At 40.1% G+C, this 25,037-nt stretch overlaps 1 protein-coding gene and 1 pseudogene across 16 annotated transcripts in view; one reads left to right on the forward strand and one right to left on the reverse strand.

Annotated features, from left to right (window-relative positions):
• LOC103709810 (Transducin/WD40 repeat-like superfamily protein) overlaps positions 1-25,037 on the forward strand; it is a 47,405-nt gene that overhangs the window by 11,896 nt on the left and 10,472 nt on the right. For 4 of the 15 annotated variants that reach the window (XM_088717625.1, XM_088717623.2, XM_088717617.1 and 1 more), the window contains 13 exons: positions 1,046-1,139; positions 2,417-4,950; positions 5,081-5,212; positions 5,373-5,445; positions 5,754-5,793; positions 6,058-6,130; positions 7,193-7,258; positions 8,808-8,885; positions 20,185-20,357; positions 23,415-23,461; positions 23,605-23,848; positions 23,925-24,239; positions 24,439-24,606. In XM_088717625.1, the coding sequence (XP_088573751.1) occupies positions 1,046-1,139; positions 2,417-4,950; positions 5,081-5,212; positions 5,373-5,445; positions 5,754-5,793; positions 6,058-6,130; positions 7,193-7,258; positions 8,808-8,885; positions 20,185-20,357; positions 23,415-23,461; positions 23,605-23,848; positions 23,925-24,235 (3,865 nt within the window). In that variant the 3' untranslated portion in view covers positions 24,236-24,239; positions 24,439-24,606. The remainder of the gene's footprint in view (positions 1-1,045; positions 1,140-2,416; positions 4,951-5,080; positions 5,213-5,372; positions 5,446-5,753; positions 5,794-6,057; positions 6,131-7,192; positions 7,259-8,807; positions 8,886-20,184; positions 20,358-23,414; positions 23,462-23,604; positions 23,849-23,924; positions 24,240-24,438; positions 24,607-25,037) is intronic. The other 11 variants (XM_088717650.1, XM_088717647.1, XM_088717658.2 and 8 more) reach the window with 10 other exon arrangements.
• Positions 10,119-13,146, reverse strand: LOC120104854 (uncharacterized; annotated as a pseudogene). The gene is made up of 4 exons (XR_016398407.1): positions 11,918-13,146; positions 11,700-11,833; positions 11,534-11,611; positions 10,119-11,432 (listed from the first exon to the last, which is right to left on the reverse strand). The product of XR_016398407.1 is annotated as an uncharacterized LOC120104854 (transcript).

A 25,037-nucleotide genomic window follows, 5' to 3' on the forward strand; every position in this document is an offset into this window, starting at 1 on the left:
CGGTTTCTTTTGGTTTTTGTATTGCAAGTAACTGTGCTGTGATAGTTTCCATTTGCGACACCTTGTTTTCAATACTTGCAACTCCTAAGTTTCCCTTATTGTGCTTCTTTTCCAAAAATCCCCCCCAATATATGGATCTGTGCTACAGTGGGCATTTATTGATTAACCCTCATGACCATTCAGCATTGTTCATTGTCTTGCTATTCTGCATTTCTTGAGTCCTATGGGCATGCATTGATTGTACAACACTTTAGAATGTTTAAATTTCATGTTTAGTTCGATAGACGATGTTCTCATTTACCCCTAAATGTGTGCGTGTGAACTCAAACTAAAGTTACACATACTTGTAGTTATTGCCATTTCTTAACTGTATAGTGTCCTTTCTTTAAGATTTTCCATATTAATGTGTCCTTATCTGTATCATATCTGTATCATGTATCGATGTCCATGCTTCATAATTGTTGATTGCTTTTTTGCCCCTGTGCATAGGAATTCCACTATTGAAGTGGACTAAAGCTTGCTAGTAGAATGTTGCCATTTGGCCTAACTGTAAAAGAAATTCCATGCCATGGATAAGAGATTTTTGAAGAGCCATAGGTTTAGCAACCAAGCAGCATAAATAAAGCTACTATAAAATTTGTTATATTTTTTCTCATATCAGTAGCTAGGCTACTTATTAAGCAGCTTGCCACTATATTCTAGTTTTATATTTCCATAATAAATATTTGGGAGAAGAGTAGGGGATGGCAATGAGAAATCATTGTGATTTTTAAATCAATGAACCTTTCAATGTCAAACATCGATAGCATGCAATAGTCTAGCTTTTTAGTTCCTTTGTGGCATCTTCATAATCAACAATAAAAATCTTTTCACACTTTCATTTACCTTATATGCATAGTCGTATCCAATTACTAATATTAGCTCATCTATTGAATTGAGCAACTTATTGGAATGAACAATTTTAGTATTCGCCATTATATTTTGTTTTGTGCTTTATAGATCTCTTAGATGCATGCCTGATAAAACTCTTGGGGTATATTTGCAGCAATGATTTCATCTTGCATGCTGGGGGGCATGTCTGGGGGTTGGACTGGTGTCCCCGGATCCATGAAAAGCCTCATTCTAATATCAAATGCGAGGTAGCGTCTGTTTCCATCCTCAACTTTCCTATTTTTTGTTGTTTTGGCAATGCAATATTTCTATGGCCTGTTACTGAAGCATCTAATGTAGTGTTTTATATACCTCTATCTGATTATATTTTCAAATAATTGTTAAAATAAGTCTATACATTAATAACAACAAACTGAGTTAGGTCAAAGTATGTCATGACTGTTATAATTAACAATCAATAAGCAGATGGATTCTCATTGACTAGTCTGAATGAAATAAACATGCTAATCTTGTTACTTGCTAATAAACAAATGCTTTGATCATAAAGATTTTCTTTACAAGCTATACCACCATTTCTTTACCTCATGGAAAATATATTTTGATGTGGTCTTTTAGTAAGAGTCTCATTTTAAACAAGTTGTTATTAGCAATCCTATAGATTGGCTCATCCGCCTAATTGTGTAGTAGCGCCAACTGCTGAGTTATTTTTTCAAGGAAATCCATGCTGTTATTCATTATCAAAGTGTCATTGCTCTAAATAAATTATCATTGTTTACTTAATTTAATAGTGTCATTTTAAACAAGTTGCCACGCAAGGTACGCGGTACTGACTGTACCGACGTACCGGTGGGCATCGGTACCGGTACGGTACCGAACCAAACCGAGCCGAACCGGTAATGTACCGATAGGGCTAAAAGCCAAAAAAATTTGGAGCCAGTATGGACTGGTCGGTTCGGGCAGGTACTGGTTCGGTACGGGCCGGTATGCGGTCGGTACGGGCCGGTATCGGTCGGTACGGGCCGGTACGCACCGGTACAGGTCGGTACGGGCCGCATGACATTCCTTTAAACTGTCTAGTTCTTCTAATAACATTGTCGCACAAACCAAATCCATACTCATTACCGTATCCTCATTTTTCTGAATAAGTTATCACTTGATATGTAGCACTGCTCTGTCCTAAACAAACCTAATCATACCACCCTGTATCTGAAGAAAAAAGGAGAAGAAACAAACATTTTCACAACCTTCTTTCTTTAGGCAGTTCTTCGTTTAACACATACATAGGTTATATACAAGAACGGTTGCATGCATACACATTCATTTGCTGGCATGCACAGTTACAATGGTTGGTTAGTGTAGTGGTTAAAACGATTTGATACTGTGGATGGTTAAGTTCCCCTTCCACATTGGGCAGACAGTGTTTGTGTTCATATGCCTTCTAATATTTGTATGAATTGCAAAGAGTGTTAGTGTCATCATGTGTAATGATTTATTTCTGATTTACCTTTTCCTTTTGCTTTTACAGTATCTTGCAGTTGCTGCTCACCCTCCTGGTTCTACATATCACAGGATAGGTGTCCCATTGATTGGAAGAGGTATCATTCAAATCTGGTGCCTCTTAACTTTGGATGAGAAAGTGGAATTATCTCTACCAAGGTCCAGAAGAGGGAGACCTAAAAAGGAACCAGTTAAAGAAGAGCCACTAAATGATTTTGATGGTACAGAGATGCCAATAACCACCAAACAGCCTAGAGGCAGACCAAGGAAAAGGCCAGTTGAAAATGATCCAAAATATGCTTTAAGTGCCGAAGATGGATCAGAGCTACCAAGGTCAAGATGGAGACCTAAAAAGAAACTGATGCTGGGTGTAGTTGATCCAAATCGCTCAAAGAAATTATCTCCAGCAAAGCCTAGAGGGAGACCTAGAAAAAAACCAGCTTCTGATGACAACAGTGTACCAAAATCTTTTCTTGCCAAGCCCAGAGGGAGACCTAGAAAGTATCCGCCTCCAAGCATTGATAGTTCAAATGACAAAGGTGTCTCACCTCCTTGCAGTACCAATCAAATTCAGATTGTAAGCGAGTCTAATCTGCCTCTAACTGTTAATTCAGGGAATAATGTATTGGCATCGTCTTTTTCTGCTGATGTAGATTGTGAGGAGGTAACAGTTCAAAAGAGATGGAGAGGAAGACCTAGAAAGAATTCCATTTCAACTGTAAATGATCATGTTCCAGAATCTGGTGTTGAATCAGGGAATGGTACATCTTCCTTGACCACTTCAAGCAGATCTGAGACTTTGAACATGAATGAATCATTTTTATGCAGTAACAATCAGATTCCAAGTGCTGTTGATTTGGGGAATAATGCAGTGGCATCACCTGTTTATGCTGATGTAAATTTTGAGGAGGGACCAATTCAAAAAAGGTGCAGAGGTAGACCTAGAAAGAGCTCCATTTCAAATGTAAATGAACTCATTCTAGCATCTGGTGTTGAATCAGTGAATGGTACATCTTCCTTGGCCACTTCAACCAGACCTGAGACTTTGAACATGAATGAATCATGTTTGTGCAGTAACAATCAGATTCCAAGTGCTGTTGATTTGGGGAATATTGCAGTGGCATTGCCTGTTTCTGCTGATGTAAATTGTGAAGAGGGAACAATTCAAAAAAGGCGCAGAGGAAGACCTAGAAAGAACTCCATTTCAAATGTAAATGAACAGATTCCAGCATCTGGTGTTGAAGCAGGAAATGGTACATCTTCCTTGGCCACTTCAACCAGACCTGAGACTTTGAACACGAATGAATCATGTTTATGCGGTAACAATCAGATTTTAAGTGCTGTTGATTCAGGGAATATTGCAGTGGCATCGCCTGCTTCTGCTGATGTAAATTGTGAGGAGGGAACACTTCAAAAAATGCGTAGAGGAAGACCTAGAAAGAACTCCATTTCAAATGTAAATCAACACATTCCACCATCTGGTGTTGAATCAGGGAATGGTACATCTTCCTTGGCCACTTCAACCAGACCTGAGACTTTGAACATTAATGAGTCATGTTTATGCAGTAACAATCAAATTTCAGGTGCTGTTGATTTGGGGAATATTGCATTTGCATTGCCTGTTTCTGCTGATGTAAATTGTGAGGAGGGATCAATTAAAAGAAGGAACGAAGGAAGGCCCAGAAAAAACTCCATTTCAAATGTAAATGAATGTGTTCCAGTATCTGGTGTTGTATCAGGCAACAGTACATCTTCCTTAGCCACTCCAAGCAGATCCGAGACTTTGAACATTAATGAATCATGTCCATGCTGTAACAGTCAAACTCGAAGCACAAGTGAGTGTATTCTGCCTTTAACTGTCGAGTTGGGGAATGCTGCATTAGCCTTACCTGTTTCTGCTGATGCAAACTGTAATGAGGAAGCATTTCGTCCAAGGCGTAGAGGGAGACCTCGAAAGAGACCACTTCCAACTCTAAACAAGTGTGTTACAGCATCTGGTGTTGAATCAGGGAATGATATATCTGTATTGCCAACTTTTAGCAGACTTGGTACTTGCAGTGTAGATGAATCACCTCTATTTAGTAATAGTCAACCTGTAAATGTAAGTGAGGGTTTTCTGCCTTTAACTTTTGATTCAGGGAATTTTGCATTGGCATCATCTGATTCTGCTCATGTAAATTGTAAGGTGGATACAATTCAACAAACGCATAGAAGCTTGAACAAATGTGTTCTGGAATCTGGAGTTGAATCAGTGGATGATACATTAGCATTGCCCACTTCTAGAGGACCTGAGACTTTGGATGTAGTTGAATCACCTCTATTCGGCAATTCTCAGGATGCGATGCTCATAAGTAATGAAGTGGCCTGTGAGAGCTCATCAAAAGCTGATTTAACTAGTTTAATTCCAAGAGACATTGCTTTGCCCCGGGTTGTACTCTGTCTAGCTCACAATGGGAAAGTTGCATGGGATGTGAAATGGAGACCTTCCACAATCAACGATTCAGAAGGCATGCATCATATGGGTTATCTGGCTGTATTGTTGGGAAATGGTTCTCTGGAAGTGTATGCATATGCCTTTTGTCGGAATATATATATATATATATATATATATTTATTTTTTTTCTCTGCAAACTTTTTGTTTGGAATGGTATCATACTGATATACTTTTTCCCCCCTTTCTTTACACATACAGGTGGGAAGTTCCAGCCCCTAGTCTGGTCAAAGTTTTATTTGCTTCTAGCTGTGGTGAGGGTACTGATCCTCGATTTTTGAAATTGGAACCTGTATTCAGATGTGCAAAGGTGAAATGTGGAGATCGACACAGGTAAAACCAGTTGGATGTGCCTTTGCCAAAGGTTCACTTGGTTGTTGGTTTTGCTCCATGGAAATATCTGCCTCTAGAAAGGATTAGGTGTTGCTTAATTATTTATGAATCATTTGACACTAGTGTTTTCTATTTTCTTATTCATATTCATGTTACACAGCATTCCTCTGACAATGGAGTGGTCACCTTCTGCTCAGCATGATCTAATATTAGCTGGATGCCACGATGGAACGGTAAAAATCATACTACAGATGTTATTGCATATCATTTTTAGTAGTTGGTTGATCTCATTTTCCTGGCTATGCTTATGAGCTCATCCGAATGGATGATTCTTTGCAGCTTGGTTTCTCTTGATTAGAGTATTGCGAAAAGGCATATCCTGTGGATTTGCAAGCTTTCTTTTGTTTTCATTTTATTTTGGATCTAGCCAATTATATTGAAGCATTACAAACTCAGATATTCTGAATAAATTCCTGAAATTTATAATTGTCTTTTATGAAAATTAGTTGGACTCAGATTTGATTAAACTTCATATATTTAGGTTGCCTTGTGGAAGTTTGCTGCACAATATCCATCTCAAGGTATTAATCTATACTTATTCAATTTATTTTTTGAGAAATAACAATTTAAATTTATATTGAACTAATTAATGATGGATATGCTATTCTAGAATCCTTAACAGCGACTGAATTTCTTTTTCTCAAAGAGTTGTAAATTCTTTCAAAGCAAAGTCCATTTACATATCATATTATAAATATCAGTAATTGAATTGCAAAATGCTTTCTAAGCTGTCAGAATTGCATGGATTGAGAAGTTTATTTCGTTTTATACTTGTCTATATGCAGATACAAAACCCTTACTTTGCTTCACGGCCGATTCTGCTCCTATAAGAGCACTTGCTTGGGCTCCAGAGGAAAGGTACCTGCTTCCTTAATATTTTAGATTTTGTTTTGCAGTTTATGACATCTGAACCAAGGATTTAAGCAGCAGTTCTGGCAGAAACCAGTCAAGAGAGCCTCTCTTGTGCAGTGCCACCAGCAGACGTGCCACATCATGCTGAAATTAAAAAATCTTAAAATCCATTTTTCAACTGAAATATTTTAAAAATGAATTAATAAGTGTCATGCAGTCATGTACTGGTTCTGTTGTATGCGCAACATGAGCCACTGCTTGCAACATTGTTCTAAATACATCATATCTTGTTAAGTTTGATAGGAACCTGATTTATGATATTTTCATGCAATACTCGTGCACTTCTTCTCATATGAAAATATGTTTAATCATAGTTATTTTTACATGTGTCAAAAGTACATAAACTTTGATGCTTTCAAGGATCATCCATGTATGCTAGATTGAGCTGTAGATCTAATGCTATATCATAGATTTTAGTGCTGCTGGCAGAACCAATGATACATTACCATGCCAATAACCTACTGGCAAGCAAAATTTGTAAACTACCAAGTATCAATATTTTGCCATTACTCGGTATGTTTCCATATCAGTGTGTGCTGAACATTGACATGGAAAAGCATAGCACGGCTATTCACAGTACATATGGTGCCACTGCCAGGTTGTCGTGCCACTGACATGCAGTAGTTCAATACTTGGCTATTACGTTAAAAAAATGTGGATATTGATATGTGAATATGGAACCCTATCTTTCAAAAGATAATAAAAAAATGAACGAGTTGAACTGTCCCTTGAGTGTATTAGAGATATCTTAATCAGATAAATATAAGAAGCAAATTTTTAGAATTGCCAAATTGTAAAATAATAAGTAGGAGGATGATTAGAATTGACAAATATTACTACAAGTTCGATGTTTGTCCATTGCAGTAGACTTTATTTAGTTGTTATTGCAAGGTGGAGGAATCACTCTAGATTCCTCCAATGTAAATTTCTATGATTATGATTTTTTTTTTTTCATAGTTCCTTTGTTTTCCTCATGGTATGTTACTAATGCTGTTGTATGTTATGAAGTGATAAGGAGAGTGCGAATCTTTTTGTGACTGCTGGACATGAAGGTTTAAAATTTTGGGACCTACGGTATGTTTGCTGCTCTACTTTATAATGAAGAAAAAAGAAAAAGAAGATCTGGGTCCATTTTGTGTCTCAATTGACCAATACATGTTTCTTAAAATTCTCTATCAATATATTTTCCTGCTAATTATTGGCCAAAGATCTCCTTATTTTTGCTTTGTTATGTAAATGATGCTTTTTGGTTGTGATTTGAACTATCATTGATGCTTATGTTCTTGCTAAACGATGACTAGAAAAAAAAAGAACTTGTGGAGAACATGAGAAAGTTGTCTCATTGCCTGTTTTTAGCATCATCAAGATTGAGAGTTAAGTTTTGGCATAAAGGCAAAATTTGCCTAGGAGCTGAAAATATTTGGCTAATCTGAGTCTAACCAAAAGGTTTTCTCATTAAAATAGATTTGCCTAGTTCTGGTCTGAAAAGATTTGGCTTAACATCTCTCAGAAAGTACGCCCTGAACTGAGTGAAATGGAGGAAAAGGATTCATGTAGTTGACCGCAACTAGGTTTGGATTAAGGCTTAGTTGAGTTGAGTTTAGTCTGACCAAAAAGTGCTGGAAGTTAAGAAGGATTATTAAAAGTAAAAAAAGAAAAACATTATAAATATTCCTCTTGTTAAAATTGGCGTATAAAATGTCTTTGGATTGTTTGGAGAATGAGAATGTAGGATGTTTACTGAGGATCTATTTTATTTTAATATATCTACAATTCATAATATAGTATTATTATATGAAGTATTGTGGAATAGATCAGTCTGAAGCTTTTTTATCTTTTTTCACGCCATATTTTCAAATTATGGTTGATATTTAGGTTTGCGTATTCTATTTACAGATGATTAAATTTATATTTCTTATGATGTGATCACAAAGTTGATTTCTCAACTCATATTATGGAGGAAAACTTTGGAGTTCAAAATGCCTAAGATTTGTATATAGGTATTTTGGACTGCTAGTTTGGTGGATTTGTAAAATAATTGATGCCCCGTTTGAAAATTATGTTTGTGTGTTGGTCTGTACTGTCACATTCCTTTTGTGGGTGTATTACATGGAATGGAGAGTGCAAGAGAGAAATTCACATGTAAGTTTTTGCTCCCTGTTCTTTAGTCGTGGACAGCTAACATTTACAAGCCATATATTTTATTTTGGGTTTTATGATGCCAAATTGGGCCTCTATGTTCATAGTCAATCTGAACACGGGGTAATAATGAAATGGGTGCTTTTGTATGCTCAATTTAATGCATTTTTGCATGCTTAATCTGTCAACTCATCCTTTACACATTTTCTACTTGCAGCTCTTCTGTCTTACATCTGATTACAATTTTTACTTGACAAATGGAGTGTTCTGACATAAAAATATTCATATCGACCTGCAATGCGAAGCTCGGAAAATGAAATGTTACAAACCTTAATTATTATTATCAGCAATTCTCATCTTTGCATTTTATTGCATCTTAGAATAAGCTTGCCAGCATAAATACAAGTTGCTTTATGGTGTAATTATGTTCTTTCTTTCATATAGTTTGTGAGATCTAAAAAATGTAACACCTCTTCTCTTGCAGTGATCCATTCCGTCCGCTATGGGACTTGAATCCCACACAAAGAGCAATTTTGAGTGTGGATTGGATAAAACATCCTAGGTAACATTTGATCTTTATTTATGGCAGAAAGTGTTCACCTAAGTGTTCTTCATACCACCTTTTTTGCACACTCTCATTGTCAGTGGTGATGGATCATTAAGTAACTTAGTTGAATAAGAACCACTAAGGCTTCTTAAGAGAGGATCTTTTCTTATTGTGTACTTTATGTTGCCTAAGTAACACGAAAATGCTGATTAAAATAAGGCCAGATTTAATCTGGAAAGTAGCCTTCTATTATATATGTTGTGAGAAGTTAACTTCAAGAAGACTAGCCAATATGAAGTGAGCACGGCATAAGGCTACTAACAATCAGACTATTAATCAGACTATCGGAGTTTGTTCCTACAACATATGCCAAATTGATCTAAACAAAATTGGCTTAGGCTAGAATTTTATTTCTGTTGGGTAGACATGATGTGTCAAATTACTTTCTTGGTTGTGTTACATGTTGCTCAAACTATATATGAAAATAAGGAGGTTCATTTGCAAAATATGTATATCCACATTGACACGTCCAAGTTATGCTGAACCGGTACCGTGCCTTATATCGGTCAGCTACCCGGTTTGGTATGGTACCGGTTCGATATGGTACCGACCAAGGTCCACCGTACCGGTACCGGTCGGCGTACCGGTGGCGGGCCGGACCGGTACGGTACCGGTCCGGTCCGGTACGTACCGGCTGGTATCGGTACAGTACCGGCCGGTACCGCGAGCCAAAAACCACAGCGCCTCGCACTGTGGTTCATTAAAAAAAAAATCGTACCGGTGCGAACCGGCCGGTTCGCACCGGTACGAGGCCGGTACGAAGCGTTACCGGCCGGTACCGACCGGTACGGGCTCCGTACCGGCCGGTTCGCACAAGAAAACCGGAGATACCGGTTTTCTTGTGTTCCGGTACCGGTCTAGGACCGAACCGGTACGTACCGGCCCGTACCGGCCGGTACGGGCCGGTACGGCATTCCATGATACCGACACATGGTACAATATGGCATGCCCGTTCCGAACGGGCATGCCATTTTTTTTATTTTTTCAATATTTAGCATTTAATGAAAAATAATGAAAATTAAATCTAATTCTAAGTCTAATTTGATGTTTTTAACAATTTTATTGTTTTTTGAATAATTTTAAGTATAATTTGATGTTTCTTGGTTTCTTTTGATGTTTTTATTAGGGTTAAAATCCTAATTTTATGTTTTTATTGGGGTCAAAACCAAGGTCCGCCGTACCGGTCCGGCTCGGCGTACCGGTCGCCGGCCGGACCGGTACGGTACCGGCCGGGCTCCGCGAGCCAGACTTTTTTTTTTTTAATATTGTCTCTGTTGGATCTTAAATTAAATGAAAATTGATATTTTTTTATTACTTTTTTCATGTTTTTTGATATTTTCATATTTAAATTTAGGGTTGAAATTTGAAACATATATGATGCATCATTGCATGTTATGTTTTCCTCCCGTTCGAAATGATAAAATCATACACATAAAATATCTTCGAATTAAGATACAATCATTTACATACATTTAAAGTACTCTAGGATATCTAAAATCGGGACGAGTGCCGATGGCTCTCGTAGATATCTGGATCATAAGTATAATCAGGAGGCAAATCAACCCAATCAGAAGGAACACGCGCCAGGTTATAAAAACTGTCGGATCTCTCGCTCACGCTCTGGCTCTGAGAGGTGTCCTCTGATTGTGTAGGGGCCCATCCAAATATGGCGGAAGCAAAATCCAATGCACCATATCCGTATTCGTCAGGCTGAGGCTGTGGATAATAGAATCCGTATCCGTATGTCCTCGGATCTGCAGTCGTATCCTGTCTTCCTGAACGACCTCGAGGAGCCCGTCTTCTATATCCAATAATATCCTCACGATCTCTATCAGGTGGTCGACCGTGGTCCGTATCCTGTGTAGCACCCATAAATTGGGACTCACCGGTGAAATAAAGACCACCCTCCGGCTGTGTCTCATGAGTACCATACTGTCCTCCGCTCCCTCCATGGCTAGAAGATCCATCACCACCAGAACCTTCATCGCTGCTAGTACAAGTCTCTTCCTCGACACTCTCCATTGGGATTCTTTGTTTTCCTTTCCTGGCCCTCTCTGTCTGGCTCCCCTGTGCCTGCGGCTGATCAGCTCTGGGAGTGCGTGGAATATTGCGCTCAGCCCATTGCTCTGGATCGACCCCAGCTTCGGTGGCTATGAAGGTAGCTGGTCGTGGAGGCGATCCTGGCTCGTCAAGCTCGGGCTCCTGCTGCTGGCCTACAAGCCAGCCGAGTAGTGGATCATCGTCATCAGCGGTGAAGGACCCGTAAATCGGATCTGTATACTTGAACTCCACTTCCTCCTGGATGCACTTTAGCCTCAACCGCAAATTGTAATGCACATAAACAAGGTCGTTGAGGCGCTTTTGCGTCAAACGGTTTCTTTGTTTGCTGTGGATAAGGGCGAAGGTGGACCAATTGCGCTCACATCCACTAGAGGAGACTGTTTGGGAGAGGATCCGGATAGCTATCCGCTTTAGATTTCTCGCGGATCCGCCAAAATGCACCCATCATTCAGCTGCAAAAATATTTATGAAGATTACATATATGATAGTTCCATAATAGTAACTAAGTAACACCAGGTGAATGTTTTGCTGATGTGTCACGTACCTGGATTCATATTGTGTTTGCTGACGACAGCCGCTCGTTGGCCAAAACTGTAGCTGCCCTCTCTAAATAATTTGCTCTGTGAAAAATAAGCATAAGAAAACCATGTTAATAATTGAAGATGCTGATATACTTACACATGCTAGTAATTACTAAATCATAATTACCTCTTCAAGACATAGGGCCGCTTTTTCTGGATCTGCCTCCATCTTGTAAATCACATTACGCAAAGCATCCAGAAGTGTTTCATCCATACCAATTCCATCTATGCTGTACTGAAACCGGGGGTTTAGGTAGTATGCTGCACATATACGAGACTATCTTAGCATAATTATATAATTATATCCATCACTATAATTGTCACTATAATTATATCTTAGTTTACCTGCTAGATGTAATTCCGTACCCATTTGCGCTCCCCACCGTTGCTCAATGATGTTGATGTATGACCGGCCATGTGCTGGATCTGCCTCCATAATCTGATCCTTTGCCTTGACCATCATGTGATACAAAAATCCCATCTGGGGGTAGATCTCGCTATCTACGGCCCGCAGCACTTCATATAATGGTTTGATAGCCTTGACTATTGTAGTAGCCCGCTGCCAGAATGGCTGTCTCGTCACCAAGTCTTCTATCTTGCTTCCTTCCGTGCCGGCATAAGAATATCTACTATCATACCACTCGGGACTGGCAAACATCTGACGTAGGGCTCCTCTCTTCTCGAGTATGCTATCAAGTGCGATGAAGTTGGTAGCAAACCGTGTGACTCCTGGTCTCAGAATCTCTCCCCCTGCATACTTTCTCATCAATGAAAGAACCTAGTTATGGTTATAAATATACCTCGTAATGCGTTGGGCTGTCTCCACCGTTTGTTGCACCCTACGGATCTTTCCAATGTCCATCAACATAAGATCGATACAATGTGCAGCACATGGGGTCCAGAAAATATGTGGCCGCCGCTCCATCAAGACCTGCCCGGCAGCCTTATATTGCGGCCCATTATCAGTGACGACCTGCACGACATTCTCCTCTCCTACCAGATCAATCACATCCTCCATAAGTTTCAGCATGTACGAGGTGTTGTGCACAGAAGCCGAAGCATCAATCGACTTGTGGAAGAAGGTCTTAGCATCACAGTATGTCAGGAAGTTGATGATGCTCCGCCTGGTCGGACCGGTCCAACCATCGCACATGATGGTTAGTCCATATATGGGCCACTTGCTCTTGTAGGAGTCAATCCAATTCTCCAGCTCCTTATTGTTGTCAAGAAGCTCACCGTATATATCCTTCGGGCCTGGAGGAGCTACACCGGGACCGGCAGCTTGTATGGCGGCAATGGCAGACCTGTAGTATGTATTGTCTGCCACATTCGCTGGGATGTGGCTGAAGTGAAACCAGGATCCAATAGCTCGCCACATAGTTTTCTTCTTATCCTTCATCCACATTGTGTCTACCCTCTGCTGCCTTGAATCTCTACTGGGGAGAGCATGCGGATCTACATCATGAATTGTCGCTCCTTCTGCAACTCCTCTAGATGACTTCTTTCGGCTACCAAAACCACCCAGCATAGATGCAATCCGGCCACGTTCTTTGCCGACGCCCTCCCTTACTGAAGTTGTCTTCAAGAACTCTGGATCTTGTCTAGTGCTTCGAGAACCGCCGCCCGACTCGTATGCAGAGGGCCCAAATCGAGCCCTATGCCTGGCCACCTCCTCCTGCTGCCACTGATCATCCAGGCTTGCATGCATGGCCGCCTGAATATCTGCCTCCTCCTCATCTAGATCCTCGACCTCCTCTGGCTCCCTTGAGTGATAGGAAGGTGGCTCTGCCGCTTGGCGATCGACCTCCGCCCTCTTCTTGGAAGCCATCTCCTTCGCTTCTTTGGCCTCAGCAAGATTCTGCCTCATCAGCACACGAATCTCGTTAGGACAATTTCGGCACGTAGCAACCTCACCGGAATTTCCGGCTAAGTGTTGCTTCAACCTGGTTACCCCTCCTCCCTTGAAAACCTTGTCGCAAAACTTGCATTGAAACTGGTGTCGTTGCCCCTCACTTTCAAGTCTTCGCCCATAAGACCAGCCAATATCACGCTTTGCAGGGTTCGTTTTTCTTGATGGCTCCATTTCTATCACTTTCAAGTCTTCCTTCTTAAAACCACGCGCGGCGCGTGGTTTTGGGAACCACAGCGCCTCGCTGTGGTTCCCCAAAAAAAAAAAAAGGTGAAAGAAGTGGCCCACGGGCCACTTCTCCCTTAAAACCACGCGCCGCGCGTGGTTTTTGAAACCACAGCGCGAAGCTGTGGTTTCTTAAAAAAAAAAAAAAACACCCGTACCGGTGCGAACCGGCCGGTTCGCACCGGTACGAGTCCCGTACCGGCCGGTACGGGGTCCGTACCGGCCGGTACACAGATGAAAACCGGATATACCGGTTTTCATCTGTCTCCGGTACCGGTCAAGCACCGGACCGGTTTGTACCGGCCGGTACGGACCGGTACGGCTTTCCTTGGTCAAAACACTAATGTGATGTTTTAAGCGATTCTAGCTTCACACGCCAGAAGAAGCAACATAAAATATCTTAAAATCAATTAGTAAAATACAAAACATATAATGATACAATAATTAGATGTATTTAAAGTATAATATATATATCGATATCTAAAATCTCGTCAAATGATAATGTCTCTTGTAGACATTGGGGTTCGTCTTCATATGTAGGGGGCTCAAATTGGCTCCAACCCCATGGTCCCCTGCTCCTGTAAACTTGTGGGGCCGCCATAAGGTACATAATTCGGATAGTCTCTGTACGTATTGTGGGTGATGGTGTCGCTTTGGAAGGACTCATCTATTTACGACTGTGGGCATCCAAATATGTCGATAGCAAATTCCAACTCATAAGGTCCTTCAGGGTGTGTAGGATGGTAGCTACTGGGGGATGATATGTGTGAAGCACCATATCCATAAGTAAAGGAGGCAACACCATATCCATAGGATCCCATATAGGATTCTGAACCTGATACCTTCTGTAGTAACTTCGTATCCACCATGACCTCGAGAACCTCATCTCTTATATGCAACGTATCCTTGCGGTCTCTCTGTCATGCACCGTGGTTTCTATCTTGCATGGCGTGAGTGAATTGGGATTCTCCGATGAATCGAATCCCATCTTGGGGCTGTCCATACATAGTGGTTTGACCTCCTCCCTGGCCACTAGACGCATCATCGCTGCTATTCCTATATAACCATGAGTGTGAGGGCTCCCTAGTATTTGAATCTAAGTCCACTCTGTCCAATGGGGTCTTGCCTTTGCCTTTGCCTTTCTTCTCAGCTGCTTTCTTTCGTATCTCACCCCGCTTTGACTGACTCCGCTGTGATGATCGATCATGCCCTCCTGACTGGCTGGACCGAGTAGTGTGGCGGTCTTATCCGAGCATCTCTTGATCAAATTGTTGGGAGGATATCTCGGGCATGGAATCATCTGATGATCTGATCCCCACCGACCTCTCTGCCTACTATATGCTAGATTTGATGCTCTTCCCGTTGCTCTGCATCCACCCTGGCCTCGCTGGCTACAATACTAGCTAGTCGTGAGGCAATCCTAGCTCGTTGAGTTTTGGCTCCCGTTGCCGGCCCTTAAGTAACCAATCATCGGATCCTCATCATCTTATACAAAATCATTATGGAGCGGATCATTATACTTCAATTCCAAATCTTCCTTGATGCACTTAAGCCTCAATTTGGATTGTAGTGCATATTTATGTAATTTTGTTCAATTTTTTTGCAGCTGAATGGTGGTTTCATTTCAAAGGTCGGCCGGACATCTAAGGTGGCTGGCTATCCGAATCCTCTCACAGACGGTGTCCTCGAGTGGCTGTGAACACAATTGGTCCGCGTTTGCTCTGATCCACAGCAAACAGAGGAACCGTCTCACACAGAGACGCCTCAATGATAAAATATCAAGTTTATAAACTAACCACCTAATAGCTATTGTTTATATGTAATATACCTAGATTCATCATGATACTTCCCTTGTTGAGCACAGCATCTCGTTCATCGAAGCTGTGGAAGCCCTCCTTAAATAGCTGTCTGTATAAAGGAGATATGGCTCGCGATGTTATAATATATTGAATAAATTTAAAATTATGGAAGACATAGCGCACCTAAATTAACTAACCTCCTCAAGATATTGCATTGTGGAATCTGGATGAGTCTTCATCTTGTATATCACACTGTGCAGGGCGGACAGATGTTCGTCGTCCATTGGAATACCCAGGATGCCGTACTGGAACTTCAGGTTCAAGTAGCAAGCTGCCCATAAAATTTTCAATTATTTTAGTATGACATGACCAAATAGAAAACTAGACAATAAACAACTATTTTAATGCATATTCTTACATGCTAGCTGCAGCTCCCTACCCATTTGGTAGTCTCACCTCTGCTCAATAATATCTATGTACTCTCATAGGTATTCATTTGATCTGCCTGCCTGATATGCTCTTTAGCGCCCATCATGATATGATAAAGGAAGCCCATTTGCATGTGTGCAATATAATTTGTTGCAAACCATGTATCACTTGGCCTTAACATTCCTCCCGTAGTGAACTTTCTCATCAAAGTTACGACCTATGTATCGTAAATGAATCTGGTGATAGACTGTGCTGTCTCCACGACCTGCCTGTCCTTGTGAATCTTCTCGATGTTCATCAGCATAAGGTTGATGCAGCGTGCAGTGCAGTGTTCAGAACATATGGGGCCACCTCTTCACCAATAACTCACTAGCAGTCTTATAATGTGGTCCATTATCGGTGACCATTTGCACAATGTTCTGCTCTTCCACATGATCTATCACATCATCAGTTTCAGAATGTACTATGTCATGTACTTTAAAAGAAGCATTAACTGACTTGCAGAAGGTCTTCATGTCACAATAAATCAGAAAGTTTAGATGCTTCGTCTGCTGGGATGTGTCCACCTATCAGATATCACTGTTAACCCCATTTGCTCTTATATGAAGCTATCCATTTCTTGAGCTTGTTCTTGTTGTCAAGTAGCTTACCATAAATATCCTTTGGCCTGGGACGATCCACCTTGTCCCGCTCTCTATATTGAGGCGATGGCTGACCGGTAGTATCTGTTGGCTACTGTATTCGTTGGAATATGATTGAAGTGGTACTAGGACGCAGAAGCTCTCTATATATCTTGTTTCTTATCTTGTACCAACATGGTATCGATTATGGTTTGCTGTGCCGGTACCGGGCACCAGACCGGTTATCCGTGGCACGGGTTGGTACGGGTCCGTGCCGTGCCGTGCTGGGCATGTACCGACACAGTAGAGGAGGCGGGGGAGGGGCGAAAGGGGGAGAGAAAAGGAGAGAAAGGAGAGAGGGAGGCTGACGGAGGGCCGTCGGAGGTCGGCGCTCAGGTAGAAGGCGGAGGCCGCGGTGGGTCCCCTGTTTCTTTCGAAACAGAGGTTCAGCCGCTAAAAAATTTTGCGAGGAAAGGCATATGGATCAAGATCGTGAATATTGGCTTGTGGTGGTATCTCTCTGGAGGACTTCTTGCGCTTGCTACTGAACACTCTCAATGTAGATGCTATTCTTCTCCCACCTCCGCTGACATCCTTTCTTACTGAGGAGGCCTTTCTAAACTTTAGGTTTGACCCACCGGCTTGCGAACTAGAGCCCGACTCATACTGTAAGGGCCCAAATTGAGCCTTGTCTGGTCACCTCTTGCGACCATTAGTCATCCAAGCTCGTCTGGATGGTAGCCTCGATCTATGCCTCAGCATCTGGAATAGAACCCGCTAACACTCTGGAATAGTAGGATGGTGTCTCTGCTGCTCGATTATATATCTCTGTTTTATTCTGGGCAGCCATCTTCTTCACTGATTCCATTCATTGTTTTAAAATCATTGAAGTGCTTCTTTTTCAGTTGCTAGATATTTTAGAGGCAATTTCGGCACATCGACACATTGGGGTAACTGCCAGCAAGATGCACCACTGAACTCGGTGTCGCACCACTTGCACCTCTAGTGTTGCTGATCCGAGAGCATGATATCGTGATTCCAGCCGATGTTACGCTCCGGCTCCTTCTGGATGGATTCGTTCCTGCAATTGAACACATGTCAAACCAAGGTCGGCGGAACCATATTAAACCGTTCGGTTCGGGGCGTCTCGAGCCGTACCGCGGTGGACCGGAACGGTTTCGACAAAGAAATCGAGATGCTGTCATCGAAGAAGGAAAGAGAAAAAAAGAGAGCGGGGACGGAGGGAGAGGGAGGGAGGCTGCTGGCGGGTCGATAGAGGCCGACGCTGGTACAGATGGCGGAGGCTATGGTCGGACCCCTGTTTCGTTTGAAACAGGGGTTCGACCGCTAAAAAATTTTGCGATTTTTATGTAAAGTCGGCAAATCGCTTGCCAACTTCACTTACAAATTTCAAAATTAAAAATTACCTCGGCCGGCCCTCCGCTGGCCTCCTCTAGCCCCGCACGCTCTCTTTTTCTCTCCCGTAGTCTCCTGCATCGGTACAGATTCGACACGGCGCAGGCCTGTACCAACTCGTGCTGTTGGACAACCGGTACGACGTCCGGTACCGGCACAGCAGACCCTGTATTAAACATTTTTAGTTTAACTGATATTTAGGTAATTAACTGTATAGTACTAAGCTTAATTAACTAATTTTAATAATTTTTAAATTAATTTTTAATTAATTGAATATTTAAATAAAATATCTATTTTATTTTATTTTAATTCAGAAAAATGCGGAACCATAATTGTTATGCTGCATTTATTATTTTCTCAGCTTATCTCGATTTTATTATTTTTTGAAAATAGTGAAATTTCAACATGCTGCAAAAAATATATTTTCTACTTTAAAAAATACTTCTGATTTATCTATACATAATACTATTTTTCATAATTTTTTGTGTTATTTTTTATCAATTTTTTATTTTAAAAATAATTATTAAATTCAAATAATCAGAAAATTATTTTGAGCTTACATCTGTGTAACTCCCATTCCGGATGCTATATATATATTTTTTATCCCATGGGCATGCTTGGAAAACCACTTATTTTTTAATTTTATTCAATTTTTGACCTATGTCACCATTCACGTGTTCCTGCCAAAGTTGAATAAAGCATTATGAAATTTTCATGAAGAGTGGCGTTCATGTCCCTAAACATATTTTTGATTTTTCAGTATTTTTGAATTTTATTTTTTTAATTTTTTAATCAAAAATGTATTTTTAAATTTAAAAAATATAGTGCCAGAGCGAGTGAAAGGCCCCACGGTGTTAACTAGATTCAATGAAAATTCAAGGTCTTGGTGTCATCATGTATATCTTTCCTAGATCTACAATATATGACGAAATGACACCAAAATATGAAAATTTGACATGGTTTTTCTCTATTTTTTAAATTATGGCCAATTTTTGGCCTCAAAATAAAAAAAATAATAGAAATGAAGAGAGGAGATTGGCATTACCTGATTTCAACAAAAATCCGTGCTGAAATAGATGAAGTTGGCGAGATTGGGCCGATTTTTATTCTTTTTAAAAGGCGCTACGCTAAAATTTTGGGACACTCAGCCTTCTTCCCATAGGTCACACGAGACTCACTAATTGAGCCTCATGTGAAAAAAAATCCAGAAGCATCATATGGCAGGCGCAGATGCATGCGATAGGTGTGGATGCGCATGGGACATGCGCATCACCCATCATGCACGCATCATGGTGCGAACTCGGGCAACAACTTGATCCGAACCCAGACAATTGCGAACAGGCTGGTTCTCACAGGTACTGCTCTATACCGCCGATTTGGAGTAGTCGCTTGGTTTACCATTTCAGAAGGCCGAATTGGCCCGTTTTGGGGACTATCCGGGATGGTATGCCCTGTACCGTCCGATTTGGGACGGTACGACGTATCTTGGGCATGTCATTTGAAAATATATTAATGCATTCATGCACATGCCTTGAATATATCTCGGTGCATGTGAATGTGCTGCGGTACACACCACATGCTTTCAGGGTGTGGACAGTTAGAGTTGTTTGTGTCTATTCTAAAGCAACCAAAGGTATGCGCTTGTCTGAAAATATTTTTAAAACACTCATTTGTAAAAGTGAAAGCAAAATGAATGCATGCTAGTTTTCTATAAATTTATTCTTTTAGTATTGGCTTTTTGATGCATAAAGGTTCACTTCAATTAGTTTGAGGATAAAAGGAAAATACACTAAGTGCTATTTCACTTATTTCCAGATTTCTGTAAAGCCATACCCTCATAATTCATAAAAGCTAAAGATCTGAGTGCTTATTGGATACAGTGCGATAATTAATTCAATTAGCTTTCTGTCCATTTGATGCAACTATAAAACTCTTGTGTATCTCTATGTTTTGGGGAGAAAGGCAGTTGTATTGGATTTCTGGTGGTTTTCAAATGTAGAAGTTGTTATTCTGATTAAACTTTTATTTATCTGGAACATGCATGCAGAAGTAGATTTACATCTATTTCAAGCACATAGTTTACTCTGTAAAAATTTATTGCTACCACATGTAAGCATATGAGGTTACATGCATGACATATTACTTGTACAATTAGCAGCAGATAAGTATCATTCATGCGGGTAGAATTCTAAAATTCATGCTTTTTCCTTATAGATGTATTATCTTATCACTTGATGATGGAACCTTGAGGATCCTCAGCTTGTGGAAAGCAGCATATGATGTTCCTGTTACTGGAAGACCATTTGCTGGGACAAAGTATCAAGGACTGCATAACTTTGGCTGCTCGTCTTTCGCCATTTGGAATGCCCAGGTGTCACGAACTCTAGGTATGTTCAGTCCATTTTTGATTCCATGGATAAGATACCAATCAACGTTTGAAGTATTTTTTTTTTAAAAATAAATTCTTTGACTTTGTCCACTTAGGTGCTTTTTTTTTTCGTTGCAACTATAGGGTGATCTTACATTTTTTCCAAGTTGACCTATGGTGGGGCAACAATTGGTTTCTAAGTTCTAATAAGTGACTTGAATATCTAGCTATTTTACTTGAGGCAAGTTTACCAAAATATTGGCAACATTTCCTATATAGACATGTTCAATAGTAGCTTTAGTCAAAATCGGAGGAATATGAATCTATTCCAAGGTTTGCTATATGGACCCATACTGCCCCGTACTATATGAGTTGAATCAGTCCGTACTAGTTCGAATTGAGCGGAATCGCCCGGTATCGTCCAGTTTCAAATAATACCATTGGGAGTGAGAAAAATGTTGAAAGCTTGTCTTGGGACAGGGTGTGTACTGTATCGTGCTGACCATATCGTATCGAACCGGTAACATACCGATACAGTTCTTAGTACTGGTTTTGCGGATCTTTATCTATTTAGTTGTTTCTTTTAAATAACAATGTAGCACCTTTTCTTGATCTATGATAGCCGGACGCTTTATTTTGCCTCAGCGTACTTGCATTGCTTGATTTAGATCACATGGGTATGTGATTTAGATCTGGCACACTTGTGCATTGGTTGTACAGGAGAAAAAAGAAAGGAATGAACGAAGGAAGGAAGGAAGAAAGAAAGAAGATGAAAAGAAAGGAAGAATGGAAGGAAAGAAGGACGAAAGGAAGGAAGAAAGGCATGAAGAAGAAAAGGAAAGAAAGAAGAAGAAAAGAAAGAAAGGAATGAAGGAAAGAAGAGGAGGGAGACGGAGGTTAGCTATGTTGTGGTGGATCAGTGTTTTTCTGTGGAATAGGTGGTGGGGTTCGAGGGATACCATAAAAGGGGGCTAGGGTTTTATTAGGGCTCAACACATGTTGTGCTTGGGTAAAATTAAAGTTTAATCCTTGAACAGACTACCAATTAATGTTTAGGCCTTATTGATTGAGTATTTTAATTTTAATTTTAACCATGCATTAGTATGTATAAAAGGACCATTTGTAAAAATAATGCCTAATTTGTGCATGGATTCAACATTCAATGCTAATCAGATAAGGGCTAATTGCAAAATAGCAGCTAGTAGGACGTGTCCACATACCCGCACCCAACTTTTGGATCCTTTTAAGCCAAGTTCCCATGCCCTAGGATTTGGGGATAGTGCAAGTCTGACTTCAAGATGCGCACCCCCACTCGATGCCCATAAACCAAACCCATGCAACATAGTAATTGATCAGTACAATGCTACCAATTTTGGATCAAATTTGTTGATAGCTTTTTCACATAAAATCAATTTTACATGTTGCACCCGCTTTAGCACAGACTAAACTTCTATTCTCCTCTCCGAGGTGTCCTATTTTGAAATGATTTCCATATTTGAAGCCAAATCTTTGACTTGCATATCAAAGAAGAGAGAACCCACAATTATCGAGAACATGCCAGTCATGGTTTGCCGTACCGAGCGTACCGTATCTTATCATACTGGGTGCACCATACTGTACCGGGCATCCCTAACTTTCGAGACTAGAAAATAACCCTTTGCAGATGGAAATGTCGAAGTGGAAGGTCACGCCCTAACTTTTTAGTTAATTTTAAACTGTGACAGTTTCTAGAGCTAAATACTCCATTGCTTTGGCTTGCATAGTGACTGACTATAGAAGACTAGAAACTAGAAAGAAAGCCAAATACAATAAATAATGAAAAAAGATTCATTGCCCTTTATCTCTCCTTATCCTCCAATTCCAATTAATACCCTAAAGAATAAAACCCCTTCCCCCCTGCTCCAACTGCATTTCGCTCTTAAAAGTCCCCTCTCCTTCAACTAGCCTTTCTTGCTCTCGGTACCAGTATGCTTAATTCTTTGTTTGAGTAGCCCTACCACACTATATCCAATGTTTCCACCTCTCTTTGCAACTTTTCTATCCCTGTTTCATTTCACCATCTCCAACTTAAATCTGTGCTTGTCTCTCTAATCCTTAGCTTTCTCTACTCTTGATGTTAAGGTCTTTACTAATGGTATATAGTTCTACTTTTCTTTGGTTGTGCTTTCATGGGGTCCACCTACACTTGCCGCATCTGGGGCACAAGGAAGGAGGGGTGAGGGTAGTGGAAACCTTCTAGCCAAAGCACTGTTTTGATAGATAAAATCAAAGGGGACTTGCTTGCTTGCAAAGTATAATATAGTACAAAGATATATGTAGCTTTTATCAGATCATGATGAAGAAAAGATGTCTTTCAAGCAAAATGTTGGTATCTCAAGTGCACCTCATATTTTTCCAGCTAACATATCTTGGATGAAGTTATTTTTTAAGTCTAATAAACACAGGTTAATTTTCTGAAACCAATGTGTAAGCCTGCCAAATGGTGATACAAGCATAGAAAAAAGGTTTAGTGTGATGGAATGGGTACCTTACTGGTATGATGGGTACCTTGTGGGTGCATGGTACTCCATGTACTCATACATGAAAGATGAGTTTATACGTGTCGGTATGGTACCGGTACCAGGAGCATGCCAGTACTGGTATCTTCTACCAAATATGAATCTATATGGTCAATTTGCATTGGTGTATAACTATACTTAAATCCTTGAGTATAAATGATCATAATATTTTGTACATATAACTTACATGGAATTATTGGGAAGATAATGCGCTTTTCATTGTTGAGAAACTATATATTACACTCCAGGTTATGGAAAGAATGGATTTTATTCAACTTGTTACACATATTATTCTCCATTGATTCTGTCTCCAACATTAGTGAGCTAGAAAAGGGTATCTCTATGCATACATATCCATTCAGAGATGCGTATGTTATAAGCATATGTATGAACTGTGATTCTAGTGTTGCCCAATGCGCTGTCATTTTAACAGTCAAATATTGCATGCTGCTTGATTTCCTGCTTGTAAACCAATATATAGTACTTATCAATCAATCTATATTTTTGTTAATTCTCAGGTCTCGTTGCTTATTGTGGTGCAGATGGTTCTGCAGTTCGGTTTCAGGTAAATGGACTATCTGATGTAAGCTTTAAGGAGATGTTTATCCCAATCCAATACAATGATTTCTCTCTATATCATTTTTAAATGATATAAAATGACAATATGTATCATTTCTGAGACTATTGTGAAACTCTTCTCCTGAGTAGCTTACTGAAGCTGTGGACAAAGATCCAAAGCGAAACCCTAAGCCGCATTTCCTTTGCGGGTCACTTATGGAAAAAGGCCAAGTTCTTGAGATCAATAGCCCACTACCTGATGTTCCATTGCCCAACATTCCTTTCACGCAAAAGAAGTTGGTTGATGACTGTGTAGACACTGCTCAGACCATGCAGTTGCATGGTTGCTTGTCAGATATAGATCAGACAGAACAAAGAGGTCATGCTGTTTCAGGTGATCATAGAAATTTCCAACCATTCTTGCTGCCAAAGTTTCTTACCAATCATTACTTGTCTCCCTTTCTTACCAGCTTCATGTTTAGGTAGTGAAGAAACAATGGGAAATACAACATCAAAATCCAGAAAGAATGAGAGGAAGAAGCAGCATGCAAGTGCAATATCTGGCCAAACAAAATTTCATGCTGAAATAGAGCAAGGGATATTGCAAAGAAACGAAAACAGAGATGAAGGATCTGCACAACAGTTTGAAGCATACCCTCCCAAAGTTGTGGCTATGCATAGAATAAGGTGGAACATGAACAGAGGGAGTGAAAGATGGTTGTGTTATGGCGGAGCTGCAGGCATCATTCGATGTCAGCAAGTTTCCTTGCCAACAATGTAGTTAGGTAATGCAGTTATTCATTATATATAACAGATGTCTGTCTCCTGCTAGTACATCATTGATAATTGTGGTGTGGTAGATATGCTGTATATAATTTTTTTTTTAATCTATATTTCAGTAGCTTCTGCTATAGTTTGGTTGTTATAAATTCAGTTGGAGTTTCCATATTGTGTACACATTTGATCATGAAATGTTTCTTGCAGTACTAATAATCAAAAGGAGGTCCTGTATGAGGCTAGACCAAGCTAGAGAAAGACTTGGTTTGGTTCGAATGAGATGGTTTATCGCTTGGAAGGTAGCCGTGGCTGGGGAATTTAGAGAATATGTTACTTTGCTTCGATGAAGCAAATGATGATGCTAAGATGATAAGGGTCAGTATTAGAGTGCATATACTTGCATGAATTTAGACATCACTGATAATTATTTATTATTCTCAAACTCATTATCTTAAAATTGTTTTTGTTAACACAATTTTATGAATATTCTTGTTTTAAAAAGTTTACATCATATATGATATTTTATTAGCTGTCTATGTTGTCTCTTTAAACTTCCCTGTAAGTTTATGAACTTAGGATGGTCCTATTTTATGAACTTCCCTGCTGAAAATCACTAACATATAGAGTCTGCAATTTAGTCGACTCTTCTTTGCAGAATGTCTAGTCAATCAATTCTGTGATTTGTAAACTGTTCAATGTTGTATTTTATGAACTTAGGATGATCCTATGCATCTTCTCTGTAAGTTTGTTTTGTAGCAAGTTCTTTAGCATGACATTTGTTTCCTAACAAAATTTTTAGCATAGTA

This window comes from Phoenix dactylifera, chromosome 1 (assembly GCF_051530095.1).
Source record: "Phoenix dactylifera cultivar Ajwa chromosome 1, Ajwa_hap1_PhDact_Kaust_v1.1, whole genome shotgun sequence".
In the NCBI taxonomy this organism is placed as follows: Eukaryota; Viridiplantae; Streptophyta; class Magnoliopsida; order Arecales; family Arecaceae; genus Phoenix; species Phoenix dactylifera.